This window comes from Bombus huntii, chromosome 8 (genome assembly GCF_024542735.1).
Source record: "Bombus huntii isolate Logan2020A chromosome 8, iyBomHunt1.1, whole genome shotgun sequence".
Lineage (NCBI taxonomy): Eukaryota > Metazoa > Arthropoda > Insecta > Hymenoptera > Apidae > Bombus > Bombus huntii.
In genome coordinates, this window is record NC_066245.1 from 1,190,001 (window position 1) to 1,201,493 (window position 11,493).

At 31.8% G+C, this 11,493-nt stretch overlaps 2 protein-coding genes across 2 annotated transcripts in view; one reads left to right on the forward strand and one right to left on the reverse strand.

Annotated features, from left to right (window-relative positions):
- The window catches only part of LOC126868354 (uncharacterized), a 3,241-nt gene extending 760 nt beyond the window's left edge, over positions 1 to 2,481 (reverse strand). The window contains exons 1-3 of the mRNA XM_050623688.1: positions 2,464 to 2,481; positions 2,279 to 2,376; positions 872 to 1,090 (exon numbers count right to left, since the gene is read on the reverse strand). Of these exons, the coding sequence (XP_050479645.1) occupies positions 872 to 1,090; positions 2,279 to 2,376; positions 2,464 to 2,481 (335 nt within the window). The remainder of the gene's footprint in view (positions 1 to 871; positions 1,091 to 2,278; positions 2,377 to 2,463) is intronic.
- On the forward strand, positions 2,370 to 10,261 carry LOC126868492 (radial spoke head 10 homolog B-like). Its single transcript, XM_050623991.1, has 12 exons — positions 2,370 to 3,801; positions 4,140 to 4,315; positions 5,057 to 5,257; positions 5,379 to 5,482; positions 5,547 to 5,633; positions 6,250 to 6,397; positions 6,591 to 6,796; positions 7,080 to 7,367; positions 7,755 to 7,964; positions 8,256 to 8,375; positions 8,784 to 8,963; positions 9,036 to 10,261. The coding sequence occupies exons 1-12, from the start codon at positions 3,751 to 3,753 to the stop codon at positions 9,206 to 9,208; spliced, it is 1,944 nt and encodes a 647-aa protein (XP_050479948.1). The 5' UTR covers positions 2,370 to 3,750; the 3' UTR covers positions 9,209 to 10,261.
- The last annotated feature ends 1,232 nt before the right edge of the window (positions 10,262 to 11,493 follow it).

Sequence of the window (11,493 nt, forward strand, 5' to 3'; positions counted from 1 at the left end):
TTTTCACGTTATAAGAAATATCATACATTTATTTCTTACAAACGTGTAACATTATACTTGTATGATATAATTGATATATTATTGTGATTGTATGATATTATTGGTATTATTTTGTGATATTACGCGATATTATTTTTCTAAACTATCAATATGTGCTGATTCATCGGATCATAAGTATATAAAGTGATTTCTTCTATAGTATTCTCTTTCCAGTAGTAGATATTTAATAAAATGTAATTGTCGAAGAAAAAATCGGATACTTTGTTTTGAAGAAAAATGTCTTTGTAAATTCGACGAATGACCGTGCACCTAGCTAAAATGAAATTCTGCTTATCCATCCAACACTGCGTGCACAAATATCATTACGATTGAATTTTCCTCGAAGGAGATTCCTGTCGTCATTCGAAAGATGAAAATTACACAAAATTCGTCAAAGGTGGTAATTTTATTTCTATAAAAAAGTTCCTTATTTACGATATGGATAGCATTTGCAACGTGTATTGCGTTCTTATATAAATGTACATGAAAACTAAACGCTTTAATTTTATACTAAAATCTAGTTTCTTAATGTACGATACAAAATAGCTACAGTATTTGTTCCATTCTTTTCAATTTCCTTCGTAGACATTTTACTATATATTTAAAACTTTCTCGCGAGAGATTATTCTATTCATATTTTGCTGCTACTAACGACAAACCTATACACAATACGCGTCATATTTTTCATAATGCTCCACTCGCTATAAAAGGTAACTGTGATTATAGTTTTCAAACAATTGCCATAATAATAATTATCGTCTCACATTGGATGGAATCATCTATTTTGACTATTCTTTAATATCGAATAAAAAATTATTTCACGAATACATACTCTAACGTTGCAAGTGACTTGATATGAAGCAGAGTACGTTGCGGATAAATTGGTTTATACGAGTCTTTTAATTCTATTTGAGACAACATCGCGTGTGTTTCCGTAATTCCTGTACAAGCAGGTTCTGGTCCTAGTCTTTCATACGATGATTTATGAAGATTCCCTTTCGGTGGAAATATGTCTTTGTTGTCTCTGGGTTCAGCCAACGTATGCATTTGCCTGTAAATAGTAAATTTTAAGTTTTGTCAAAGTCTACAAATAACGACGTATCGACTTCTCATATGTATATTCACGAGTCAACTATGTATGTGTAAGATCGAAAATTTGAGCAAAACGGGAAAATAAGGCGGGGCAAAGGAACCGGATAAGCCCGAGAATCAACGACCAGGTCATAATAAATGACAAATAAATATAGGTGAACTGAATATAGCTGGACTATTAAACACGACAAACTATTAAATAAATGTTTCTGAGAATTTCATCTTCCTAAAGCGTAAAAGAATATTTAAAAAATACACCTAACACGTTATATAATAGCATTGCACGCGTATTCATATACATATACACACACATATACGTATCCATACATATAAATATTATTAATTATGTCTTCTTGGCTAAAAGTTTCGGAAAGAGTAATACTTACATCACGGAAGATGATATTTAGCTTGATAATTTACTACGATAAAAATGAGTAGTAATTAGTATGTTTAATGATCAATTTGTATGTCCTTTTCCCCATTTACCACTTTGCATCGTAATATTAGGGATTTTATTTATTTTGTGCTACGTAGAAAGAAAACTACACGCACAGTTGAAAGCTGTTGCAGTTTGAGTGGTCTGACAATCTATATTGACTATATTGACTATAGTGACTATAGTGACAAAACTGCGTTGCTACGCACAATAGAAGGCGGGAACGTTTCACCCTTCTTCGTTTTCCTTGTTACAGGAAACATAGGAGTATATACGATGCAAACTTCTGTATCATATCGCAATTTAAAAAGTATATCTTATACAAGAAGTTACATGTAATGGTAAAGTTTTGGAAGTATATAAAATAATGTGCATAAAATATTCCAGAATATAATACTTGGATAAGAGTTAGGAATGCATGGTTGAAGATGTAAACTAATAAAATAATAAAAGATAATAAAAATAGTAAAATTTAACATTTTTGCATAAATAATACATATAGATAATATATGGATAAAGTATTTATATTGGAAGGATCGACAAAAAATTTTTGCGAAGCTTCGAGTCGATTAAAAATTAAACGAACGACAGACATTTCGCCAAAATTTATCACACTGGTATAAATATCGATTACACGTGTATCGAATAACAATAAAATATTATTTTTATTTCTGTGCATATTTATATAAATAAATAATGAAATATGCTTACCAATCATGAACCTTTACTTTGGTGTTGTAAATAGCAGGAGTATGAAAAACAATCGGTTCGAAATCTTTAAATTCATCTTCACAGGTTGGAAAGACGACCTACGATTCAACCAGTATATTTTCTATATTTATAATACTTTGTGTACAAAAATAAATCCGTACAATAGTATTGATTCTAATTTATACGCCATTGTAACAGGCCATTATACGTATACAGGTAATAGAAGGAACTTGCGGAAATAAATGTAACGAAATGCAAAGAAAAGAACCGAGGTAATATCTATTTTTGTCGAATAAAATTAAACATAAATAAATTAAACATGAAGTTTTATGCGAGTACAGACTTCGTAGCACGATCAAAAAATTGATAATTGTGATAACGCTTTTTATACAAATATAATCTTACGTTCAGTTTCCCTTTCGTCAACATTTATTCTTCTTTTCAGTTAGGCAACTTGAATATTTGTTATTTTTCTTGATATTTTATCCTACGGGATAACGTGATTAATCGAAAGTTAATCGGAGTCCAGTGTCAATTATTTTCAAAAACATTTCAAAAACATTTCAAGAACATCGCGTAAAACATCGTCTTGTTGCGCAAAATAACGTCTGTCGAATCTCTGATATCTTCACGTTTCTTAGATTTTACGATATACGTGGACGTAAATTATTAAAATTCTATCGCAGAATTGAATGTTACTCTTAAATAACTTTAGCGAAAGTACAGGTTTTGCGAGTTTACTCGGAAACATATAAAAAAGATGAATAGTACGCTAAAAGAAGTGATATTAGAGAAATGTCGGAAGAAGGTTATTTCTCTGGAATCGTATAGCGAGAACGAAGGAGAAGTGGAAGAGATGGAAGAAAAAGAAAGCGAAATAGTAGAGGAATTACCTTTCGAAGATATTCTCGCTGACAAACGTCGTAAATATAGCGCTAAAGAAGAATTCATTTTTCTTCTTTATAATGACACTTTGCAGTATTTTGTGAAAGAGTAATCGTTTTCATTTTCGTTCTCGTTTAAATTTTTACTGAAATTTTGATATTTCTATCAACTCTCTTTGATACCTTTATGAACTGTTACGATTCAAAGTTCCATATACGGACGATTTTCCCTGTTTATTACGTTTAACAGCCGAGTAAAATACGCGTTAAAAATGTCAATTACTCGATGTTTGTTATTTAACATTCATTGTTTAATATAGGTGGGATGGCACGTATTTAAGAAAAAAGCCTACGAAGATATTGGTCGATGATTCGAGAAATTCGTCCAACGATGACGAAGATATAGGTGAAAGACAAGATTACGAAGATGTAAATGAATCGAAAGAAAGCGACAATAATTCCGAAGAATTTAATAACGATACAAATAAATCAAGTTTCGTTTCGTCTTGGAAATTATCACTGCCCGATGAATTTGCAAATATAAGATTTATTAGTAACAATACGTACAGCGGTCGTATTAGTAGAAAAATGATGGAGGGTGAAGGCGTATACAAATGGTCTAACGGTGCTCGGTATAAAGTAAGAATTTTCAAATTTCCTATTATTACGATACAAGTATATAAATTTCAGCGATACAAGTCGTTAATGGAATTCATACATGTAATACATACGGTCATCATTCTTTGCGGCAATATGCTTTTCATGCATTAAAGATTATATCAATGGCAGAAGCGATTGTATATATTTTACAAAAAAACCTTGCACTTGGTTAACAATTACTCTAGTTATTAATCATAATATACGATTAATTTATATATATATGATATTTTTAAATTTTGCCTCAACATAAATAGAAACGATAAAATAAATAACTTCCCTCGCTTTTCGTTATTATTGAAAGTTGTGTGGTTTCATAGGGAGAATTCGAACAGAATGTTATGCATGGCAAAGGTCTATTAGAATGGAACAATGTTTGCTGGTACGAAGGTGATTTTACGAACGGCTACCGACATGGTAGAGGAATTATGGTGGATGGAGAAAATCGTTACATGTATACCGGTCAATGGCATATGGGTCAAAGACATGGGAAAGGGTAAGTACGTAACAAAGTACAGGTGAAATATTTTCACAAGCCAGAGAAAGACCGTTTCTACACCGATGTAAAATCGATGATTATTAAAATATCGCAGACATAATTATGTAATACGACGAAACGTTTTTTAACGCGTAAAACTTACGTCCTTTACAAATCTACTAGTGAAACAAAAACTCGATTAATTCGATTTATGTCTTAGGATGTGTTAGTTGTCGGTGTGGCTATTATTATTAGATATATGTTCAGGTTGTTATAAAAGTGTTAGAATTGCACGTAAAATACCATTGTGGAGTAATTCGATACACCGAAACAAACGCGAAAATTCATATGCAAAAGTGTCGATAGAAGCTTATTTTTCAACTTAACTTACAAGCAATCGAATTTCGCGCTAGAGACATTCTATCATATCGCCGTGTCCCTTGTCCTGCAAAGCCTCTCGACGAGAAACATTCGATTTCGACGCGTCCTCTTGACGGTATCATTTTGAACGCGTGATTTACTGAGCTACGTGCACGTGGGATTGTCGTCACTTGTTACCATATTTAAGTATCTTACTTAGTAAGGCAACATTTTTGTTATACAAAGACAGACGTGTTCTTCTTCGGTACGCAATCTGTTGACGACGATTTTATTCTCTGGTAATATAATTATTGGCAAAAAGTGTCGTTATCATATTCACTGCGATACAAGTTTTTTTTGTAAATAATCAGTTTTTTGTAAATGTACTTGTTAAAAAAGTTATTCCCGTTACTCTGACAATGGTTCATACGACGGTGATTGGGTAATGAACAAAATGAACGGGATTGGATTACGAATTTATCCAAGCGGTGGCCGTTACGTGGGTCAATGGAAGAACGGAGTTCGTGATGGTATCGGAACCATGGTTTGGCCCAATGGGAGTCTCTATCGTGGGGAATGGAAATGCGGTGCAATGCACGGGTTTGTTTTGGTCCCTATGGTTTTATAACGATGAATGAAAGAAATATAGTTACATTGGAGGAGTGGTTAAAATACTTATGTTAGTTTTATTTAATATTACAAGATAATACAATGTTTGCAGCTATGGAGAGTACGTATGGAATGGATTTTTTAATAAAACGTTTGCTTGGCCGCAAGAAGCATCGTACGTGGGTTACTGGCGTCGCGGAATGCGTCATGGCAAGGGTGAATCTATACTGTTATTCTGAAACAATGTTCGATAAAGATAATAATAAGATCGTTATAATAGGGGAGATAAAGCTGAATTCCGTCGGTGGAGCTAAGTATTCTGGTTATTGGAAGGATAATAAAAAGCATGGTTACGGAGTTATAATTGGTAACGCGAACGTTTTACAAAATTAAGATATTTGTAGCAAAGATACATATTGTTGACGCAGCCAACCTCGAGAACTCGAATCACAAGGCAACGACTAAAAAAGCCTTCAAGCTGTGGAGATTTTACCTTTTCTACGAATAAGACAGGTTTAATATTCGAAACGAGTGGAACAAGTTTTGCGCGAAAGTCGATATTCTTCGAATTGCAGAGGATGTAGAGACTCAAGTTCTAGAGGTCAATTATTTATTTGAAAAATAAGCGACAAGTTGAATCGTGATTTTTTCATTGTAAAGCGTAGATTCGTATATCGTAGCTACGTATATTATAGGACACGTATACGATATTTATACACGGTTTTCACAAAGAAGCGGAAGGCTTTTTTTTTTATTTATTTATTGATATTTACAATCAATTCTCGCATTGAGAAAGAAGCGGAAGGTAACGAGCAAAATTGTTATGCGAGTTATCGAGGTTCGACTAATAACGTAAGCTAGTTATTTTTCATCCTTTATTATCAACATGAGATTGTATTACAAATAATTCCCTTATATTTGATATGACGGTTTTTGATGGATCAAATATTGCGTCAAAGTAAAAATATTCGTGTTTTATGCAGGAAGTAACGGGCACAAATTTGAGGCTAATCCATTATTTTCAAATGATATTTTGTGTGCGCCGAACGTTGTAGCCGATAATTTAGAAACTGAAACGAAAACGAAGGATGAAGGAGAATGCATGCGGACAGCTAAAGAAATAAAAACAGCGTAAGAATGCCATATACATATACATTGTACACTGTACAATAACGATCATAGGTACAAAATGAGTACAATTGATGTAACAGTTTATACAAAGTCGGTAGTAAAATGTATCTACACACATATGTACAATAACGAAATATAAGAAATATATTTCAATGTAAATTAATATAATTAATTTCTACTTAATCATTGATAGATTTGCCGAGAAACCTGGTCAATTGGTAGAAACTTGGTCAACACCTATTCTGAAGCCAGAACAGTTCCTATGTTTATCTTACTATATAACTCGTCTACTGGATCCAAAAAATATGGAGCCATCTGTCGTATTTTCGCCTCCATCTGGAAAATGCTACAGTTGTGAAAGAGAATCTTGTTCTTGTTTGCCACATCCACTTTCCATAGGTCAATATTTCTAATTATTATTTAACATATACTACACGCAAATTACGCAAATTGCAAGCGTAAATGAAAATAATTCGAAAATACGATTGCATTCCTTCTTCGTATTTTAATCGGATAAAGTGACACCGTTATTTCGTTACACGATAATAACGGCGACATTTTTAAATTCTTATTAATAAAATAAAAGTATTTCCACTCGTGTATACTAAACTTTTGCACTAAACGTTTGAACGAAAGATGTTCAAGGAGTGAGTGGCGACTTACATGAAAAACTTTCATGCAGATACGATTACAAGTGAACGAAACGACATCACGCAGACACATGCGCCCGAATCCTACACCGAGAATATGATAGAATCTGTCTGGAAATATGAAGAATGCTGGACATATAATTGTTTGACGTTTCACATGCATCGTTTACGTGAAATTTACAACGATTATGCTACGTTATTTGCCAAGTCGGCGCCAAAATGCAATCTGGCGATGAGTAGATTATGTTTATGGCAATTATGGAGAGATTGTGGTATTCATAAGAAAGGACTTAGCCTCACTGAAATCGATAGTTACATTGGTGAACGTTAATTGATAACTACTGTAAACATCGTTGTATATTATGTCACAGTACTGTACAAAAGTCCTTTTCTTAGACCGTCAGTAGTGATCACTATAGACTAGTAATCTCACAATGATGGTAATAATACTTTTAGGGGATACGTATTTGTGGTGTTTGACTTTCTTAAATAATAACGATAGACCTAAGATAATATCAAGTATCTTTATATTCATTTGGTAGGTAGCCTAAGATTTTGCACAGTACTGTGTACCAGTACATATTGTATATGTATATGAGTAAATTAGTTTTTAATGCAACAAAACAGTAGTTTGGAATAATATCCGCTATCGCAAACACGTCTCGCTATAAAGTTTCTATTATTAATGTGAATCGTTAAAATATTAGCGAAAAATGAAACCACGATGGTGAAAGATCCTCTTCATCCGTTCGAAAAGATTGAAATCTGGCAATTTTTACACGCCTTGTTAGAAGTTTCCTGGCACTTATATACTAAACACAACGACGATAAAGTCGAGGAAATGAACGGAAAAATCGCTGGTGGTTTGCACAAATTTTTAAAAAACTATATATATCCTCATGCTGGAAATCATGTTGGTACGTAAGTACATACCTAATACGGTAACATTATCATAAATAAGATAATATAAATGTAAAAAGTAGCTTTTGAAAAGAAAAGGTGGTATTGTTATGAAGACAATTTATGTCATAAGGAATATAATTTGCGTCTATGTAAGTTTTTGGGAATTTTCATTAAACTAAATGAAACAAATGTTTATGACTCTATGAAACAGCTAGGAAGTCTTTTGTGTTGTTAATCATTTACACAGCGAATACAACTTTTTCAATTTTAAACTGAAATTTTCTAAATAAAATACAACTTTCCAGGTAGTCTGTGCCGTGAAAATCAAGATTTGCTACCTATATACTGCGTCTTTGAATTGTACCAACAGATTGGCTATCCAGTTTCTGCAAAAGATCTCCTTCGTGCGACGTGCGTTTTAAAACGTAAGCTAACTGTCTGTTGTTATTTGTTATTTAAATTTTTCAATTATTAACTTCCGAAATTTTTGTCAACTTTTGATAGAAAGTAAATAAACATTAAATAATGTAATAACTTTTGAACGTTTGCAACTTTGTGCAAATTTTTGTAACGCTTGCAAAAACGTATTGACGTTTTACAAATTAAATTTATTTTTATTTAAGAAACACTGTTGCTATATAGCAACTATATATATATTTTTTTTCGGTATATGAAAAAAAAGAAAGAAAAAGAGAGCAATTGGAACAAAACATACAACGTTACAGTACTTTATTAATAGTAAACATCTATGTTGGTATATTTCACATTGCGCGTACAGTTCCTAGAGCAATGGTATCTTTACATTGAAGCGTATGAATATCTTAATGATGCAGACAGGGCAGATCCAATGCTTTCTTCGACTACTGCCGAAGCTGTGGAAAATTTTCCGGATGGAATTAATTCTGTGACGATAGGCGAAAAAGTCAGCTACTTACTGAAACTTGACGAAATCTTTTCGTCACCCGATCGTACGATTAATATATCAAGAAGAAATGCAAATAATTTATGTAGCAGTGGGTATAGCACATTTTATAAAAATTATCGTACATGCTTCGTTTTCGTTAAGAACGTTATTCGTATTACAGATAACGGATTGTTGGTCTTTACACAACTAGGGACTAGAAAAATGATAGAAATTATGATGCTAATATGTCCTGGAATAAAAGATGCAAGTAGTGGTGTAATTATAAACATGGATTATAAGGTATATTATCGTAATTCAAATTTTTATATATTTGATACAAATGAAATTCAATAAACCTTTTTAAAGATAATCTGTTGATAGAACGATCTGGTTGTTATTTGATTATACTTGATTTGCTTCGGTGTCTCTTCAGTTTTTAACATCATAATATTTAAACGACGTTGTTATGCTATTATATTACTATTATCAGATTTTGACGCACCGGTTTACATATATAAACACAAATTCTTAGTGAAACGCGTTATATGAAACAAATGAAAGATATGGCAGCAGTCAGGTCGTCTCTATACATAATTACTTGCGATTAGTCTTGTATGTTGCTCGCACGTAAAATTGCATAATGTCGATAACTACGAATATCGCTCGACATAGATAACTTTATTAATGGTTATGATTGTTATCACTATTATTATTATGCAATTTTTATTTTATTCGTACTACGTGATACGTATTAAAAAGATTATAAAACTGAAATTGAAAGTAGGTAAATTAACAAACAATATGAACAGTAATATAAAATGCAAATTATGTCAGACTGGGTTTCATCGATTATTTAAGTATCAAGTACATAATTATAGAATTATCATCGATTATATATATAAAAAGCATAAAACATTATAAGTAGCATAGATTGAAATGCGTTTATTACATCAATATATATGAATATCATAAACCAATATTGAATATCATATTTAATTTAATTTAACATGTGACTAATATTTTAATCAATGGTTATTTACAGATATTACAAAAATTGCATCTTCCCTAACTTAATTATCTCTCGCTTAAATGCATAATATATTTTACAGACACATCGTATACGGTATTTTTTTTATGGCATAATTTACAGTATAGAAATTTAATGTTACAGCTGACATTTCTCGAATTTTATGAAATAATACTAGAGGCAGCAAAGGAGTTACTTTCTTTAAGAAAGAAGACTCTGAGAATGTTGCATACAAAGAACATCGAGGAGGAAACCCTATCGTTAAAAGCCAATAATTTACTAAAAAGAGACGGTTCTAGAATTAGCGAACTGTCTCCGATCAAGATTTCAAGAACAAAGAAAGAACCCTAATATAATTCGATAAAGTAATAGTACAAAAATCTAATTTCACTTCTGTCGCGTGCAAATCTTATCCTATTTCTCATTTGTTTCACATTGATCGTTCAAAATCGTCAATATTATGTTAAATAAGATCGAACAGTTTCTACTGTATCTTACTTAGTTTTAGGAACATACTTATAGCATGGAAAATTACAATTAAAAATTAAGTTTTAAGAAATAATAGAATATTATATCGATTATTAAACTAGAATTTCATTGGCACGTCGGTACATTTTTAGATAACAAGAAGGCAAAGTATAGAAAAACATATCAGCATAATACTTTAGATATCAAAATCGATTAATATAATAATTTAAACATGATATTAATAAGAACGATCTATTATAGCCAATGTTCTTCCAGTTTTTAATGACAGCATAAATGAAGAAATATTGCTTTTTGAACGTATCGTTCTATTTGTATCACGTACATCTGTGCATACATAATTAACAATTGTAAAATCATTAATGGAGCACGATAAATAAATTTTTTTCCATATAAGGTCATTTTGTTAATGTAAAAAAGCATACAATCTTTTGCAGCATAGTATCTCAATGAAATACTGCAAACAAAATATTCGAATGTTAAAAGAAATGAAATAAAATCAATCGAACGAACGAGGGTTCTAGATATTAGGAAACACAGTATATGCGTAGATGCATTGGATGTCTGAAATAGAACAAAACAAACTTAAGTAATAAAAAATAATGAAATGAATGGCATTCGATTCGTTCAATCATGAAAATAATTAAACGCGCAAGTATGAAACACGCGAATACGTTCATCTTTGAAACAGGTACAGATAAAAGATTGTGATTCATGAAACATTATAGGATTGAAAAGAACAGAGGAGCAGTTGGCTTTTCTTGAAGCCACGGATGGAACGATTCAGTCTTGAGCGAGCAATAACGAAATTGTCGGTGTTATCGGAACAAGCGAATCCGTTACGCATTGTCGTATAATAATGTGATGGAACTCAATCGATTTTCTTCCTTCTATACATGTATATATAATCCAAATATGCTTTCATAAAAGTCCCAGGGCTCAGGAAGTTAGAGAAACGACAGTGTGCGATCAAGTCGCTGACTTACACTAATGTTTCCGTCTAAAATGCAATGTATACGCGTTACTTTTGATCCATTACGTTATCGTTATCATATTTTCTTATCTTCGTCTTCCGTGATATTTACTCTAATAAGATATCTAATATATATTAAAATTTCATTAACAT